Source organism: Tachyglossus aculeatus, chromosome 13 (assembly GCF_015852505.1).
Source record: "Tachyglossus aculeatus isolate mTacAcu1 chromosome 13, mTacAcu1.pri, whole genome shotgun sequence".
In the NCBI taxonomy this organism is placed as follows: Eukaryota; Metazoa; Chordata; class Mammalia; order Monotremata; family Tachyglossidae; genus Tachyglossus; species Tachyglossus aculeatus.
Window position 1 is genome coordinate 17,701,429 of NC_052078.1, and position 19,144 is coordinate 17,720,572.

At 46.3% G+C, this 19,144-nt stretch overlaps 1 protein-coding gene across 6 annotated transcripts in view; it reads right to left on the minus strand.

Annotated features, from left to right (window-relative positions):
* The window catches only part of WAC (WW domain containing adaptor with coiled-coil), a 71,026-nt gene extending 52,414 nt beyond the window's left edge, over positions 1-18,612 (minus strand). The window contains exons 1-3 of one of the 6 annotated variants that reach the window (XM_038755867.1): positions 18,594-18,612; positions 18,149-18,185; positions 11,859-12,054 (exon numbers count right to left, since the gene is read on the minus strand). In XM_038755867.1, the coding sequence (XP_038611795.1) occupies positions 11,859-11,997 (139 nt within the window). In that variant the 5' untranslated portion in view covers positions 11,998-12,054; positions 18,149-18,185; positions 18,594-18,612. Of the gene's footprint in view, positions 1-11,858; positions 12,055-18,148; positions 18,186-18,386; positions 18,546-18,593 lie in introns of those variants that run through there. The other 5 variants (XM_038755863.1, XM_038755862.1, XM_038755864.1 and 2 more) reach the window with 5 other exon arrangements.
* Positions 18,613-19,144: the final 532 nt, after the last annotated feature.

Consider the following 19,144-nt stretch of genomic DNA (forward strand, 5'->3'; position numbering starts at 1 on the left):
CCCAGGTCCTCGGACTCCCAGATCTGTTTTCTTTCCAATAAGCCCCACTGCTGATCTTAAACTGTTCCGAGCAGTTTTTCTTTCTGCTTCCTCACCTCTAAATTATGCCTTCTCTTCCCCTGGCATGCTCACTACCATACTCCAATTTTTTTTTTTAAACCAGTGACATCTGATACTGGTACTACCCCAATACAAGCCACAGACACAGCAGCTCCTTCCTTTCCACCCAGTCCCAACTGTAGTATTTAGGGGGCAGAGACAGGCTAGAGCTGGATGAGGGCAACTGTGGGAATGTTGCTGTTGGGACCAGCTGACAGGAAAGTCATGCCACCCCTTCTCTTTCCCTCATTCCCAGTCTATCATCATCAGCTGGAGCAGAGAGATGGGGCTACAATGCAGGAATAGAAGAGAAAGGGCAGATTCAATGAATGGGTGGTCAGTGGTATTCATGGGATATGAGAGAGGGAAGGGAGGAGCCATGTCCAAGGTGCTAAGGGCCAAAAAAGCCACAAGAAATGGGGGAAGGGCTGGGATTTACAGTCTAACTTTTACTTACTCATAAGACTCAGTCTTCCTGGCTGGTTCTTTGGGAAGAGTACCCCAAAACACAACCAGTCATATGAGGGCCACATTTTCAAGGAAAATAACCTGGTTGTATTGTGACACATATCTGTACCTGCACAAATTTAAAGCAGATGCCCTTAGAGTCGGGGGCTGGGGTGGCAAGTCATCCCCCCCTCAACCCCCAACCAAAAAAAAAAAAAATCCTTCATTATAGTACTCTTGGCACTTTTCTGCTTTTCAAAATACAGTTGTACTCACAATTCTCAACTCCTCAAAAATCCCCAATGGATACTCAATTTTCACTACAGGTAGAAACCCCTGACCATTAGCTTTACAACACTCCTCCTTTCCTATCCACTGTGCTCTTCTACTACACACCAGCTTGGACTTTCCATTCCTCACAGTACTCATAATACCATTTCTGACTCTCCCACCTATGACTGTTGATCCATGCCCTCCCTCCTACCTGGAGTTATGATGCTATTTGTCAATCGCTTACTGTGTTGAGCACCGTTCTCAGTGCTGGGACACACTCCCTGTGCCACATGGAGTCCACAATCTGAGTAGAAACTCCCTCTCCCATCAAACTTGCCAGACCATCTTCAACATCTTTTTGAAATCTCACTCCTCAAGAGGCCCAAATCTCAGGAAACAAGAATTATTTTTGGTACCCTTAGGGTATGATTTGTTATAAACCCAGAAGTTCAATTTGGTTTAGGATTCCCATGGTTCACTGAAAAAGAGAAAAAAAAGAAAAAAAGACCTGTTCCCTTAGAAAAATCCCAACCTAGCCATCATTTATTTATTTTTTGGTATTTGTTAAGCCCTTACTACGTGCCAGGTGCTATACTAAGCGCTGGGGGTAGATACAAGCTAATCAGGTTGGACACAGTCCCTGTCCCACATGGACTCACAGTCTCAATCCCCATTTTACAGATGCAGTAACTGAGACAGAGAAGTTAAGCAGTCTGTCCAAGGTCACACAGCTGACAAGTGGCAGAGCCGTGATTAGAACCCAGGTCCTCCTGCCCCCATTCTTCTCTCTATTCATCACTGTTTACTGTGCTACAATTGCCCAGGAGAAAAAAAAGGTGGGAGGGGCTCTCAGTACCAGACCTCCACCCTACCACTTCTGATACGGCTTTCAAAGCCCAGTTACTCAGTAGATTAAGTGTAGACTGTAAACTCACGGGCCCGGAATGGGCCTCACAATTCTATTTTATTGTATTCTCCCAAGCCCTAAGTACAGTGCTCTGCACGTAGTAAGTGCTCAAAAAACATCACTGATGAAGCAGAAGCCATGATGATGAAGTAGTGATATCCTCCAGGCACCATTTTTGTTGCACTATAAGAAATTTGATCACGTGATAGAATACTAAAGTAGAGCAAACAAACCCCTAATTGTTTCGGCCATCAAAAAAAGTGTGGATTTCTTCACCCACAAATGACTAAGTTTGTAAGGGATACTTAGAACACTCATGAAGACCAATTTGACTGGGTAAACACTGAACATCATGCAAGTATCGCTATTTAAAGATACTGCTTAATTAGCACCATGGTTCTGCCTCACTGTTAATTTAAAAGCACTGAAAGCATGGAGATAATTTTTGAAAGGTTCCAGCCAGCCATCAGAGCTATTTACTATGAAAAATGCAATTTTGAAAGAGTGCAGTTTTGCAGGTTAAAACTTTTTTTAGAATGAATTTTGTCTGAAAAAATAAAACAATCTGAAATTCACCTTCAGCTCAAGGCTTCTTCCTTGACATCAGTAAGCAATGGACATTATGGTCTTGGGGCCTGAGAAACAGTGTTTCTTTACTAACGGGAAACAAAACTCTGCAATTGCTGGGAAAATTGAGGCCAAAGACAATACCACCTGCCCAAAACAGATGTTGAGATTTTAAAAATAAACAAAAAAAAACACCCCTCTGATTTTGAAGTAGAGACTCCTGATTTCACTAATTCTTATATTAATCCATATTATACCCAAAGTCCATTTCTATCGATTCTCTGCACATTATTTTACTTTACCTCAAGAATAATGCCGTTTATTTTTTTATATTATTAAGTTATTTTTCTAAATATTTGCTATGTTTCTCCATATATATTGTTCGTTTCACTTCTCAATCAAGTAATCACCAACTTCACTGAGATGTTAGTAACCTTATGCTACCAATTACAAAGCTTACTTTATAAAATTGGTAACCCTGGAAATATTGGCTTCAAAACCTATTACAATCACCAAAAACAGTTTACTTTACTGGAGTGAATTTACGTTATACCATTGTTTGATGATAGGGAAAGACGAATATTACTGAGAGGACAGACATCAAAGACATAATTACTACCATTATAACTACAGGTATATCCTACAGACTTAAATGCTTTAAATTCAGATTTGTTCCAAAACCTCCATAAAAATACAACGTTCCCTTATGTTCTACATACTGTTACACTAAGTATCATTAAACTGTTTGTACAACTGAGACTAACAGCCATCCTGTCTTCCTAAATTACCTGTGGTGGGCTGACTCATTGTGAACACCTCTTCACACCTCTGATTTCCTCTACCTGACTTTAAAGAAAGACAAACTTATTAAAACATGATACAGTTGCTGCAAAACTTCTCAATCCCAAAACTTTAGCTGGGGTGGAGAGATAACTCCTTGATCTGTTTCAGCATCTTCCAAGATGTACTGGACTATCAAAGTGTCAAATAATATCAGCTGTATTCCCAGGTTGAATATATCATGGGGTGGCTAGAATCTGGGGCATGTATCATGCTGAAAAAGCTGTATCTTCAGGATGTATCATGGAGTGACTGTAACCTGACAAAGGATATAAAACCAGAGTGGCTGTATTTCCAGAATATGTTACCATGCAGCAACCTGAAGTGTGTCTGTATTGAAAGAAACTTAGGGTAAAAGGATTTTATGTATGTATTTAAAACTATTACCCATTCATTAGAGACCAATCGCCTGTTCAAAAACCGATGATCAAACACGACAGTATATGACTACACAGGCAGAACTTGCAGTGCTAGATATTCATTAGCACTTATTCTCAAGTTAGCTTAATTCACTTAACTGACCTATCGGTTTCATCACTGGTCCCCTGCCTCCAATTTCTCCACTCACCAGTTCGTACTTCCCTTAACTGTCTGGATCATTTTTCTAAAAACATCATTCTGTGCACATCTCCCAAGCCACAAAAACCCCAGATGCTTACCCATTCCTCTCTGCAGGCTTTAAGGAGCTCCATCAGAGCTCTCAGCTGAATTTTCCACTCTCTTCCTCCACTAAACCCCAGCTCACATGCTCCATTCTTCTCAAGCTCACCTATTTACTGCACCCCAGTCTCATCTCTTCCACCTCTGATGCCTTGCTGATGCCTCTTTTCCCCTGTAACACTCATTCCAGCCTTTCAAATCCACTCAGACCAAAGATCTTCCCCTCTTCCACGGAAATCTGAAGTCCCACCTCCTCCAGATTTTTCCCCAGTAATTTTTCTTCTCTCCAGGCCATATCCTCGAATGATTTAAGTATTTGGTACAACTTCTGGGCTTATGCACTCGCAACCTGCAGTAGCACTTCTGCACATATCAAATGTGCACACATCCATACATCCCTTTCCATTCTCTTCTTCCTCTTCTCTCCGTAACTTATCTTGTGACTGTGTCCCCGGCTAGGACTGTAAGATCTCTGATGACACACCTCATGTGTTCTAACTGTACTGCACTCTCCCAAGCTCTTAGAATAGGGTTTGGCACACAGTAAACACTCAAATACTACTGACTGATGAAGCACATAATTTAACTTTCTGAGACTGAAATCTCTGTAAGAGAACAGTATTCTAGTCAACAAATATTTATATTGCATCCCTGATTACCCACCTGATTTGAGAGTGCTCTTGCCTACAACTTACTATCATGCGGTCTTAATGGATTCAGTAGCCATCCAGAGTGATCCAGAGCTTAACACCCATTCCCCAAATACAGCTGCAGACTGAGGTTGTCAATAGCATTACAGCTGGCCCAGCATTAAATGACAGTGAGAGTGAGCATGCGTGTGTATATCTTATATGCATCTTTAGGTGTTTGAATTACATATAAAACTCTCTTGGTGCAGATGACAATACAGTGCCACCACACAGGTCATAATCTTTCATGAAACAAAACCAACACAAGTAGTTATTAATGTGTATACAGTATTTGATTTAAAATGCACCCATTACCTGGAGGTATCTAGACATATATAAAATTATACTGAAATCATAATTGTAGCATATAAACTGGCAATAAAAATAGCTCCAAGGTTTGTGGGCAGTGTAAAAGAATATTCTTTCAGTTTTCTGACTCATAATGCCTTACTCCTTGGCTACGAGAGGCCCATTTGGCACTTTACTGATTTGGCAAAACTTTTTTTACTTAGTACACTGAACTTGAACCATCCTCCCCAAAAACCTTTACAGGTCATATTTGAAAGGAGGGGGAGGGTAGTTAAGGGAAGCAGAAGGAAGAGAAATACCAGAGGTTGATCAGTGGCCTTCCAAATAGGTGTACCCACTTAGATAAGCACTATCCTGCCTTTCCACTGTCAATTCTGTCATGTTTATACATACATGCCAAACCTCGAAAGAGGCTTCTCACCACGAAGGGAGCCGCGCTGGTTTTAAAAATGTGGATTACTGCAATCAATAGTGCAAAGCAAAAGACTCAATTTCATTTGTAGCTTAATTAGAATTTGTACTTCTAAGACCCCTCAAGGCACACAATCATCTTGAGGTCTGCTCAAGTCGGCTCTCAGACAAATCTTAAAGGGTATGATTGACTCTAGAAAGTGTGGGATAAGCAAGAAGAAGACAACTTATTCTGTCCAAATCATCTCTTCTCTCTCCCCATATTCCCATACCAGATAGCTCTGAGCCTGCTTGAACTCCTAAGGGGGCTTACACAAAGCTCCCCCCCACACCCAAGGTCTCCTGAATTGAAATCCATGACACACTCTTTCTCTCTCTTTCCCCACCCCTGACCCATGAGGTAGAGAAGGGAGACCAAATAGGTTTCTAAAGGCCCACTCTGGTCCCATATCTCTAACTGTGGGATTCAGGCAGTCAAGCCTATAGGCCAGGAGCACAGTTTTGGCTACTCGGGACCAGGAAATGTAGTTGCTGGTCAGTGGGTGGAAGGAAGCTTATGCTAGCTCCCAGAAGGCATTATATTGTTGTACTAGTACTTTCCCTGATGCTTCCTACTTTTCTTCTTATTGTTCCCCATTAGGTATAACTTGTGTACCTTGCTTTGCAACTAAGTTACTTGAATGGAATGCTGCACTTAAGGAACAAGGCAAACTACCAAAATTGAATCAGGAATATTACATCAAAAAACAGTAAACACCTTTGTAAAAGGAGCATAGAAAGTAAGAACGTAGGGTAATTGCCACCATTTCACCTGACAGCACTAGTCAGGCTCTGATTCCTCAGAGCATTCATTTCTGAACTACTGAACTTAAAAGTTGACTATTTAGAGAAGTGGACAGGATTTAGAAAGCCAGAACAGTTATGGTTAGAAAAATAAATTTTGATTAAAGAAACTAATTATTTAGCTTGAAGATGAGAAAACTGTGACAGAATGGCCTTCAGGAGGTATACTCAAATAGTTATATAAAGAATGTCCACCAATTGCTCTTCTCCAGATCAAAAGTAAATGCCGAATGTTACAGAATGATGGATTTGATTCAAAACAAGGAAGAAGTTCAAGACAGAGTTAAAAAACAGTGGAATGAGTTTCTACTAGCAGGGTGCTCAATCTCCTCTTGAGGTTTTAGAAAAAATAGGCCAGATTCATAACCGCCCCATCTTTAGGGTATGTTAATGCTTTCAAAATGCAGAGCTCTACAGTGCTTTTGGTATGTACTTATTAGTTGGTCTTTTAGAAATAGAAGTAGATCCACATGGGCTACATAGTTTCAACTTATTCAGAGTTCTCAAATGAGCCTAAACACAGACAATGGTTTTCAGTAGCTTTCCTTTAAGTGTTTATCCACTGGACTTTTTTTTTTTTTTTTAAGAGTAGCACCATACCTACCCTTTTTGCAAAGCAGGTTCAGAAACTAAATGAAATTACCTAAAATAACAGGTAATTATTTGCCTGAATTACCTTTTATTTAGGCTCTTTGTTTACAAAATGGCATCTCGGAAAGTAGACAGAAAACCACTCTGAGAAATACCGACAACAGAGTGGCTGCCCTACTTGAGTCAATTCCCAGAGCCCAAAAGTCTGTAACTCTGTAAGATAATTTTAAGTTAAATCTTTCATCTATTATCGCAATGGCAATGTACATGAGCCAGACACTGATGTCTTGATTAATCTTAAGTGCCTTAGGTCAATTAGAAAAATGAACCATCTCCTCAATGACTAAGCACTCCCTTTCCTCAATCAAAAACCTCCCCACTTCCACAAAGCTTCCCCAAGTATACACAAGATCTGGGCCCACCCTTATCCTTCCTATGTCAAAAAAACAAATAGCCGATGTACTGCCAGTGACAATAATAAATGGTTTATCATTATTCTCCAAGTACAAGCTTGTGTTTATTGTAGGTATTACTTTATGTGCAAGACTGTGGCATTTGTTTTAAAATACAAATGCCTAGAAGACAAAGATCAAAGTATTTGCAATGCACCGTGGCTTGTAGGAGCCTAGGCTACCACACGTGAGCTACTGTTAGGATTATGTTATGATGACTTGTGACACTTCAAGTGTCTGAAGAGACATAGCAGCAATTCTGTCCCAAAACAAGGATAGTAGATTCATAACTGCTGTAATCCTCAAATGTAGAAAAAAAACTTTTAAACTAAATTAACTTTATCAGAAGTCATCTTTTCATTGTGTGTGAGAGGAAGAAGAGGAAATATGAATTTTAAAGTAGGGGGAGGGGAAAGAGAGATGAAGACTACGGGGCGAGATAGGCTTCAAAGACAGTAGCCCAGAAAGCCTCCATTTGGTGTTTTTTTCTTTTGTTTTTTTAACAGCCCTGACTAGAAGCTCTCAGGTTTTGACAGGATTCGATGAGAGAGCCTGACAATCAGCCATCACCCTCACTGCCCCCATGATGTAGGTACCCCTATCAACTTCACGATAACCAGATTGCTAAGATCAATGGAAGTGTTCTTTCTTTTTAAATTCAGGGCAAACAACAGTCCACCTTACCATATGTCAAACTCAGTAGCCCAAAAACTTTGTATATTCAGAAAATGTGCTCTTGAGTTAAGGCTAATAACATTACAAGTATTTACTGCCATGAGAAAAAAAAAAGTTATACACCTCAGGCAGATCAAACGAACATCTGGGCGGTCAAACAACTGAACTGAAGTTGGGGGCTGGGGGGAAGAATGACCATCCTGCAGCTGAAGGATGCATCCTCCCCCCCCCCCCCCCCCCCCCCGAGGTCTTCATCACTAGAGTGGACAGAAAAGGATGTGTCCCTGGCATACTTCAAACCTCCTGGCCAGCACCACTCCTTGGGAATCCAGAGTGGGTGATGCAGCCTATAGGGCCTCTGTTTACTAGTATACCAAGAAAGTTAAAAAAAAAAAACGTTTCCAGGAGCATATGCACTCCCCGGACATTTTTTTTCAAGTGCCATAGCAGCATGCTAGGAACTGGAGCTGCCAAACCAGAGGGAAGGGTTTATTAGCCACCATGTGCATTTTAGTTAGCTACCTGGACCCAATGGACATTTTTTAGACCCATGGTAATAAACATCAAGCACTGTAGTGGAGGTGCTTGATATTTATTAAAAGCACATAAGCAAAAACACACTGCTCAACCTCTAGGAGAGAGGTATGTCCTTTCAGAGCTATAAACCCAGTTCATCACACGAATAGAAGACAGGTGAAAGAGAAGTGAAGCTCCTGCCAGTTTTATGAGCATTCCTGGCCCACCACAAGGCTTTCATACCCAGATGTGGCCTCAAGCCAAAATGCTTGTCCGCTCTGCTTTAAGTAGCATTTGCAACACATTACTCCAACATATAGGGTCCTTAGCCAAGAGGCCTATTCAGATCTATAAATGATGCACCCACAAAATTAAAATATTACTGGTTTAAATGCACAATACCACCATGTTCATTTTTTTTTTAATGGAAAACAAAGTATTTCCTTAGGGTTTAGCTAGTTATCTCAAGTAGTTTTCTGTAAGATTTCCTTTACTATTAAAGGTAGATCTTCCCAGGTATTCATAGCCACCTGTTACTTCCACATGAAGACTACCAACCTAATTAAACGAATTTATTCAGTCAAAGGTATTTGAGACCTTACTGTGTTCAGAGCACTGAACTAAGCACTTGGGAGAGGACAATACAGAGTCGGTAGACATGTTACGGGTCCACCAGGAGCTTTCAGTTTACAGGGAGAGACAGAATTCCTCTAGACTGTAAACTTGTTATGGGTAGAATATGTTCCCGCTAACAGTGTTGCACTGTACTCCCCCAAGTGCTTTGTTCAGTGCTCTGTGCATAATGAGCAACAAATAAATACCATTGTTTTAATATACATACATTTTCAAAAGGCACATGAGTACTTTGGGGCTTAAGGAGGGGTAGATACCAAGTGCCCACAGGGTACAAAGCCAAATCAGAAGGGAAAAGGAGTCAGGGAAAGAAGGCTTAATAAAGGAAGGTCTCTTGGAGATATATGACCTTAGTAAGGCTCTGAAAAGGAGGGGGAGTAGTGGCCTGGCATATTTGGAAGGGAAAGGAGTTTTTGGTCAGAGGGAAGAACTGGGAAAGGGGCTGGGGTCAAAACAAACAAAATCAAGGTACAATTAATGTACTAGAATGTAATGTACTTTGCTAGAAGAGCAAAGTGTGCAGTCTGGGCTCTAGCAAAAGATCAGTGAGGAAAGGTAGGAGGGGACAAGGTCAGTGAATGGGCAATGAATGGAGGTTCTTGAGGAGTGGGGTGACGTAGAGTAAATATTTTCTTTGTTTTTCTTTGTTGCTTGAGAAAAATGATCCAGGAGCAAAGTGAAGTATGGACTGGAGTGGGGAGGGGGGGAGAACAGGGAGGTCAGCAATAATAATAATAATAATGATAGTATTTGTGTCCTAAGCGCTGGGGTAGATACATGGTAATCAGGTTGTCCCATGTGGGGCTTAGTCTTAATCCCCATTTTACAGATGAGGTAACAGGCACAGAGAAGTTTAGTGACTTGCCCAAGGTCACAGCAGGCAAGTGGCGGAGCCAGAATTAGAACCCACGACCTCTGACTCCCAAGCCCGTACTCTTTCCACTGGTGGGATAGGATAAATGCTTGGATCAGCAGAGTAGCAGTTTGGACAGAAAGGAAAGGGCAGCTTTTAGCTATGTTGTGAAGGCAGAATGGAAAGGATTTGGTGACAGATTGAATAGGTGGGTTGCACAAGAGAGAATAGTCAAGGTTACAGACTTGGAGACAAGGAGGAGAGTCGTACTACCTACAGTGATGGGAAAGGTGGGGGAAAGACAGGGTTTGGGTGGGAGAGTAAGGAGTTCAGTTATTTTTTGAGGTGAGGAAATGACGAATCCAACTGAGAACACTCAAGATGACTAGCCATCCCTCCTGGTGAACACAAAGTCCTAAAGCCACATTTTATTTCAGTATTACTATGACACCAACTTTTGAACCACCACTTATGAAGAACCCATGCTCAGAGATGGCAGGTTTGTTTTTTTTCTGGTAAAGGTCTACCCTAGGATTCAAGCAAGTGGACTAGTCTGACAAAATAAAGTGTTAATATTAGCAGTTCTAATTAATCAGTTTGTTTCTGATACTAGATCATTTTTAATGTACTTGTTGTGCACTTACTATATGTCTAACACTGTACTAAGCCCTGGGAAGATACAAGACAATCAGGCCAGATAGTGTCCCTGTCTGTCCCACATGAGGCTCACAGTTTAAGCAAGAGGAAGCAGGGAATGTGTCTACCAACTCTACTGTACTATACACTCCCTAATGCTTGGTACAGTGCTCTGCACACAGTAAGCGTTCAGCAAATACCACTGATTGATTGTATTTAATCCCCGTTTTACAGATGAGGAAACTGACGCACAGTGACTTGCCCACGGTCACATAGACAAGTGGCAGAGCAGGGGTTAGAGCCCACTTGCCCTGAATCCCAGGCCTACGTTCTTTCCACTAGGCCAAAAATTTTAATCATGGTGTACAACACAAATAGCACAACAAAAAAAAAAAATGGAGGATATACTTTGTTGCCTCTCCCAAACCTTCACCTTCGTACAAAACAGGTGATTCCCTTAAAACCTCACACATAAGGTTAAACTTTAAATTAGCTGCTCTACGCATATATTCAGGGTTTATTCCAAACTGTAGTAAACAAGCCTTTAAGTAGGGGGCCATTATGAAACATCTGGAATAATTAAAAACCTAAAATGATGATAGCTAATATTCTAAACTAAAAATGGGACTGAGTCAAATGAACGTAATCAAAAATGTAGGTAACTGTACAAGCTTGGGTTTAGCTCTAGCCTCACACAGTCACATATCCAATTTGTTGAGCTATCCTTATTTTCCTGGATTATCCAATCTGGCTTCTATTCAGATAACATTAATTTCTGGATCACTCAATTCCTACTGTAAGAGAAACTGAACTAATGGCAGACAAGTGAATAAATGGGACCTGCTGTTCAGTAAGACTTACTAAACCGTGTCCATGTTTTTAAAAAACTTTTAAAAGAAATGGCAAGGGACTCAGATAATTTGAAGAAACGTAAGAAAATGTTTTCAGAACCCATACCATGAGCACTTTTTTCAAATACCCATATCTTCATTTGTTAGACTTGTCTGAATTTTAGGTTGACACTACGGTACCTTCAAAATGTATTAAAAGGCAGTAGGACAAAAGATTATACACAAAATAGAAAGAATTCAAAATAACTGAAGATCTTGATCTCTTATTTTGCAGTTAAAGTGAAAGTAGATCATCCCCCAATTTTTGAACTTCAAACACAGAAGTTGCCTTTCCTATTTCTTTCTTACTCCTCCTGTCCAATAAGCCCCTACTCAGAACTCTTTTGATTAGCCAAAATTTTTAAATGTCCACACCAATACCCTGTTTATTAATAAAGAGATAAAAACATTGGCTTCATCAAAATGTTTTCTTTCTGTCACTGTTCTGGTTTTTTTTTTAAATAAACCATTACTAGGTAGTGGTCAGTTAAATTAAAAGTCTATTAATAAATCGGAAAATTTCAATGAGCAGAACTAAGGAAAAAAAGAAAAGTTAAGATTACTCACCACCATCCCTCTCTCTAACTCTTTGAGTATGCACGTTTTTTGCCTTACTGTGGCCTGTCGTGTCACTGTATTTGTTTTCGGGACTATCAGATCGCCGCAACATTTTATTTGGTGGTGAAGGATCAGCAGCGTCTCGCATCTTTTCATGTCGGTGATCACCACTACTGGGGTGACTCTTTGATGAATACTTAAGGGCCTGTAAAACATCATTAAAAGAAAGAACCTTCACATTGACCTCAAATTATTACTTTCGACTATATCAGCATCTAGTTTACCATTTTGCTAAATTGGTTGAATGTTTACAACAAATTGAACTCAGTTTGCTACTGTTTTTCAAGCCAAATGGCTACTTTTTGTGAATATGGTATTTCAAAATAGCTATGTCTAATTTGTCTTCATTGTGTATTACATAGTTTAAAACATTCTGAATATTTTCATATCCTGGATAACCACTGTTCTCACTTAGAGCTTTCCTTCAACCCACTCCATTGTTTTTGGTAATACAATCAATGAGGTAGCTACAACTCAGCAATGTCTTTTCAAAAATACATCAAATTGCAGAGCAAAAGTTATTGCCTTCAATTTTTGCATGACAATTACTAAGTTTGGCATTAAATTTAGAATTGTCAATGAAAACGCTTTAGGCTAGCTCCACTCTCCCTTGTATTTATAAAAATAGCTTAAAAGCGATAGAAGGTAAACTAAAATGAAGAGGATAATTTCAATAAAGCGTTTAACTTGGGAGATGTCAAATGATCACTTCAAGTAGCTCTAGCACTCAGAAACATATTCACTTCCATATTTAGCCTATGTGCGTGTGTGTGTATGTATGTAAATATGCATAAACATATGTTATTTGTGCCCTCTCAAGAGGTAACCATTTTTGTTTCTCCCACCTTCATTACAGTATAAGCTCCATGTGGGCAGAGAACAGGTGGCTTTGTTACTCTGTTCTTCCCAAGTGCTTAGTATAATGTATGGCAGCAGGTGGTTGCTCGATAAATACTGCTACTACTACTACTACTGTGCCCCCCCAGCCCCCGCAAAACAAAAACAAAACCCCCCAAAAAAGACCACCACACACTGAATTAGTGGGCTACAAACTTGCTGTTTCCCCCTTTTCTTTAAGGGCTAGATTTGGATAGCATTTATTCCACAGCCACTGGCGTTTGACAGCTGTCTTCCACTTAGATTCTGCTTCTATAAAGTCACCATTCAAAAGAAATGAGATGAAACAGAAAACACTTCACTTGGAACTTCATTACTACTTAACTTAGCATCCTGTCCCTGCTCCATAGAAAATGGGCGAACTCGACACCCGCTGCAAAAAAAAAATTCGATTTTCTAAGCCCCCACCACTCCAACCCGGCGGGGTAAACCTCAGGCCCTCGGTGACTGCCAATAATAGTGAAGGCATTTGTTAAGCGCTTACTATGTGTAAAGCACCGTTCTAAGCGCTGGGGAGGATACAAGGTGATCAGGTTGTCCCACGTGGGGCTCTCAGTCTTCATCCCCTTTTTACAGATGAGGTAACTGAGGCACAGAGAAGTGACTTGCCCAAAGTCACACAGCTGACAAGCTGCTGAGCCGGAATTTGAACCCATGACCTCGGATTCCCAAGCCCGGGCTCTTTCCACTGAGCCACGCTGCTTCTGCCGATGTCCTGCGGGTCTCCCGGGGGAACAAAATCCGTCCCTTTGAAAGTGTGGGTGGGAGGAGGAAGGTTGGGGAGGGAGGAGCGATACCCTAGGCATCGTCGAAGCTTTGACATCTCAGGTTTGGGTCCTGGGGCGCAGGCTACCCCGTCGCCCGAAGCCTGAACCTGTCTAGGCCTTGGACATCGGCTCAGCCTCCCCCTTTTAATAACAATAATAATGATGGTATTTATTAAGCGCTTACTATGTGCAAAGCACTGTTCTAAGCGCTGGGGAGGTTACAAGGTGATCAGGTTGTCCCGGGTGGGCTCACAGTCTTAATCCCACGAGAAGCAGCGTGGCTCAGTGGAAAGAGCCCGGGCTTTGGAGTCAGAGGTCACGGGTTCAAATCCCAGCTCCGCCAATTGTCAGCTGTGTGACTTTGGGCAAGTCACTTCACCTCTCCGGGCCTCAGTCCCCTCATCTGTGAAATGGGGATGAAGCCTGTGAGCCCTCCGTGGGACAACCTGATCACCTTGTAACCTCCCCAGCGCCTGGAACGGTGCTTTGCACAGAGTAAGCGCTCAATAAATGCCTTATTCCTATTATAATCCCCATTTTACAGATGAGGTCACTGAGGCCCAGGCAATAATAGTAATAATAATGACGGCATTTATTAAGCGCTTACTATGTGCAAAACACTGTTCTAAGCGCTGGGGAGGTTATAAGGTGATCAGGTTGTCCCACGTGGGGCTCACAGGCTTCATGGCTCAGTGGAAAGAGCACGGGCTTTGGAGTCAGAGGTCAGGGGTTCGAATCCCAGCTCTGCCACATGTCTGCAGTGTGACCTTGGGCAAGCCACTTCACTTCTCTGAGCCTCAGTTACCTCATCTGTAAAATGGGGATTAAGACTGTGAGCCCCACGTGGGACAACCTGATCACCTTGTATCCCCCCCAGCACTTAGGACAGTGCTTTGCACATAGTAAGCACTTAACGAATGCCATCATTATTATTATTACTACCCCCATTTTACAGATGAGGCCCAGAGAAGTGACTCGCCCAAAGTCACCCGGCTGACAAGTGGTGGAGCTGGGATTTGAACCCATGACCTCTGACTCCAAAGCCCGGGCTCTTTCCACGGAGCCACGCTGCTTCTCTGAAGTGACTTGCCCAGAGTCACCCATCTAACAGTTGGCGGGGCCGGGATCTGAACCCGTGACCTCTGGCTCCGGAGCCCAGGCTCTTTCCACTGAGCCGTGCCGCTTCTCTGAAGTGACTTGCCCAAAGTCACCCAGCTGACAGTTGTGGGGGCCGGGACTTGAACCCGTGACCTCTGGCTCCGGAGCCTGGGCTCTTTCCACTGAGCCACTCTGCTTCTCTGAGGTGACTTGCCCAAAGTCACCCAGCTGACAAGTGGTGGGGGCCGAAATTTGAACCCATGACCTCTGACTCCAAAGCGGGCTCTTTCCACGGAGCCACGCCGCTTCTCTGAGGTGACTTGCCCAAAGTCACCCATCTAACAGTCAGCAGGGCCGGGATTTGAACCCGTGACCTGACTCCAAAGCGGGCTCTTTCCACGGAGCCACACCACTTCTCTGAGGTGACTTGCCCAAAGCCACCCACCTGACAAGTGGTGGGGGCCAGGATTTGAACCCGTGACCTGAGTCCAAAGCGGGCTCTTTCCACGGAGCCACGCCGCTTCTCTGAGGTGACTTGCCTAAAGTCAGCCAGCTGACAAGTTGTGGGGGCTGGAATTTGAACCCATGACCTCTGACTCCAAAGCAGGCTCTTTCCACGGAGCCATGCTGCTTCTCTGAGGTGACTTGCCTAAAGTCATCCAGCTGACAGTTGTGGGGACTGGGATTTGAACCCGTGACCTGACTCTAAAGCGGGCTCTTTCCACAGAGCCACGCTGCTTCTCTGAGGTGACTTGCCTAAAGTCACCCAGCTGACAAGTGGTGGGGGCCGGGATTTGAACCCGTGACCTCTGACTCCAAAGCGGGCTCTTTCTACGGAGCCACGCCGCTTCTCTGAAGTGACTTGCCTGAAATCACCCAGCTGACAGTTGTGGGGGCTGGGATTTGAACCCATGACCTGACTCCAAAGCTGGCTCTTTCCACGGAGCCACGCCGCTTCTCTGAGGTGACTTGCCTAAAGTCACCCAGCTGACAAGTGGTGGGGGCTGGGATTTGAACCCGTTACCTGACTCCAAAGCGGGCTCTTTCCACAGAGCCACGCCGCTTCTCTGAAGTGACTTGCCTGAAATCACCCAGCTGACAGTTGTGGGGGCCGGAATTTGAACCCGTGACCTGACTCCAAAGCGGGCTCTTTCCACGGAGCCACGCCGCTTCTCTGAGGTGACTTGCCTAAAGTCAGCCAGCTGACAAGTTGTGGGGGGTCGGGATTTGAACCCATGACCTCTGACTCCAAAGCGGGCTCTTTCCACGGAGCCACGCCGCTTCTCTGAGGTGACTTGCCCAAAGTCACCCATCTAACAGTTAGCAGGGCTGGGATTTGAACCCGTGACCTGACTCCAAAGCGGGCTCTTTCCACGGAACCACTCCGCTTCTCTGAGGTGACTTGCCTAAAGTCACCCAGCTGACAAGTGGTGGGGGCCGGGATTTGAACCCATGACCTCTGACTCCAAAGCAGGCTCTTTCCACGGAGCCACTCTGCTTCTCTGAGGTGACTTGCCCAAAGTCCCCCAGCTGACAAGTGGTGGGGGCCGGAATTTGAACCCATGACCTGACTCCAAAGCGGGTTCTTTCCACGGAGCCACTGCACTTCTCTGAGGTGACTTGCCTAAAGTCCCCCAGCTGACAAGTGGTGGGGGCCGGGATTTGAACCCATGACCTGACTCCAAAGCGGGCTCTTTCCACGGAGCCACGCCGCTTCTCTGAGGTGACTTGCCCAAAGTCACCCATCTAACAGTTAGCAGGGCCGGGATTTGAACCTGTGACCTGACTCCAAAGCGGGCTCTTTCCACGGAGCCACGCCGCTTCTCTGAAGTGACTTGCCTGAAATCACCCAGCTGACAGTTGTGGGGGCCGGGATTTGAACCCATGACCTCTGACTCCAAAGCGGGCTCTTTCCACGGAGCCACGCCGCTTCTCTGAGGTGACTTGCCCAAAGTCCCCCAGCTGACAGTTGTGGGGACTGGGATTTGAACCCGTGACCTGACTCCAAAGTGGGCTCTTTCCACCGAGCCACTCTGTTTCTCTGAGGTGACTTGCCCAGAGTCACCCAGCTGACAAGTGGAGGGGGGGCCGGGATTTGATCCCATGACCTCTGACTCCAAAGCGGGCTCTTTCTATGGAGCCACTCCGCTTCTCTGAGGTGACTTGCCCAAAGTCACCCATCTGACAGTTGTGGGGGCCGGGATTTGAACCCATGACCTCTGACTCCAAAGCGGGCTCTTTCTACGGAGCCACGCCGCTTCTCTGAGGTGACTTGCCCAGAGTCACCCAGCTGACAAGTGGTGGGGGCCGGGATTTGAACCCATGACCTGACTCCAAAGCGGGCTCTTTCCACGGAGCCACTGCACTTCTCTGAGGTGACTTGCCTAAAGTCCCCCAGCTGACAAGTGGTGGGGGCCGGGATTTGAACCCATGACCTGACTCCCAAGCGGGCTGTTTCCACGGAGCCACACTACTTCTCTGAGGTGACTTGCCCAAAGTCCCCCAGCTGACAAGTGGTGGGGGCCGGGATTTGAACCCATGACCTGACTCCAAAGCGGGCTCTTTCCACGGAGCCACTCCGCTTCTCTGAGGTGACTCGCCCAAAGTCCCCCAGCTGACAAATGGTGGGGGCCGGGATTTGAACCCATGACCTGACTCCCAAGCGGGCTCTTTCCACGGAGCCACACTACTTCTCTGAGGTGACTTGCCCAAAGTCCCCCAGCTGACAAGTGGTGGGGGCCGGGATTTGAACCCATGGCCTGACTCCAAAGCGGGCTCTTTCCACGGAGCCACTGCACTTCTCTGAGGTGACTTGCCTAAAGTCCCCCAGCTGACAAGTGGTGGGGGCCGGGATTTGAACCCATGACCTGACTCCAAAGCGGGCTCTTTCCACGGAGCCACTCCGCTTCTCTGAGGTGACTCGCCCAAAGTCCCCCAGCTGACAAATGGTGGGGGCCGGGATTTGAACCCATGACCTGACTCCCAAGCGGGCTCTTTCCACGGAGCCACACTACTTCTCTGAGGTGACTTGCCCAAAGTCACCCATCTGACAGTTGTGGGGGGCCGGGATTTGAACCCATGACCTGACTCCCAAGCGGGCTCTTTCCACGGAGCCACTCCGCTTCTCTGAGGTGACTCGCCCAAAGTCCCCCAGCTGACAAGTGGTGGGGGGCCGGGATTGGAACCCATGACCTGACTCCCAAGCGGGCTCTTTCCACGGAACCACTCCGCTTCTCTGAGGTGACTCGCCCAAAGTCACCCTCCTCCTCCATTCCTGTTCGTCCCCCCGGGCCTCAAGCGGGCCTGGCGCGAGGGCCCGGAACCGGCGCGCGCCGGTTTCGGGGTCGGCCGCGGCGCGGGGCCTACGTCGGCGGCCGCAGCCTGCGCTCGCGTAGCCGTCCCTGCCCGCCTCCGCCGCGCGCTCCCTCCCCTCGGCCCCGGCCCGCGGCGGGGGTGGGGGGGGTGCCCGGCGGCTACCTGGTAGGGTTGCGAGTCGCCCCTCCGGTCGTGACAGCTGAAAGACACAAAGAGGGAGGGCGATATGAAGAGGATCCCAACGGCCCCCTCCCCCGCGGCCCGGCCGGGAGCGGGGTTAACAACAAAAATGGCGGAGTCGGCGGCGCTGGCCCCAGAGGAACCCCCTCCCTCCTGCCCTCCCTCCCTCCCCCCCCCCACACACCTTCCGGCCCCGGCGGGGAGACAGAGCGACATTTACCCATCACTGAGTCTCTGCTGTTTCCTCGCATACATTACCATCAATGCCCGGCCTGTGTGTGGGGGTCGTGGGGCGGGGGCGGGAGCCTCGGCGAGGGGCGGCGCGGCTCCGTTAGTGGCGCCGGCGCTCACGGGCCATCTCCCTCCACCGGCGCCCCCCCCCCCCAATCACTCTCTCTCTCACACACACACACACACAAACACACACAGTGCGGGAACAGCGAGCGGGGGAAGATGCCGCGACTGGCTGGGCCCCGCGGACAGTGACTGTTTCTTCTTCTTCGTCCTCCTCCCCCCGCCGCCTCCTCCTCCTCCTCCTCCTCCTCCTCCCGCCGCTACCGCTCCTCCAACTACATCCGGGCAACTCGGCCGCCGCCGCCTTCGGAACACATCGGCTATTTCCGCCGCGCCCCTCCCGGCTCGTCCCCTCCCCCGCCTTCGGAACACATCGGCTATTTCCGCCGCGCCCCTCCCGGCTCGTTTCCTCCCCCCCCCCTGCTGGCGACGCCGGCTTCGGGGGGCCTCGGCTCCCTCCGCCCCGCCTTTTCCGCCGGCCGCTCGGAAACGCTCGGCCATTTCCGCCTTTCGGGTGTTTCCGGTCCCCTCTGCGCGTGCGCGGGCGCGCGCGCGGCCTCCTCCTCCTACTTCTCCTCACGCGCCGTCGACGGCCTCCCCTCAGGGCGCTGCCCGTGCGAGGGGAGAAACCTGGGCTCAAAGGGTCCAGAACAGTGGAAAGAGGCCGAGGTCGTGGGTTCAAAT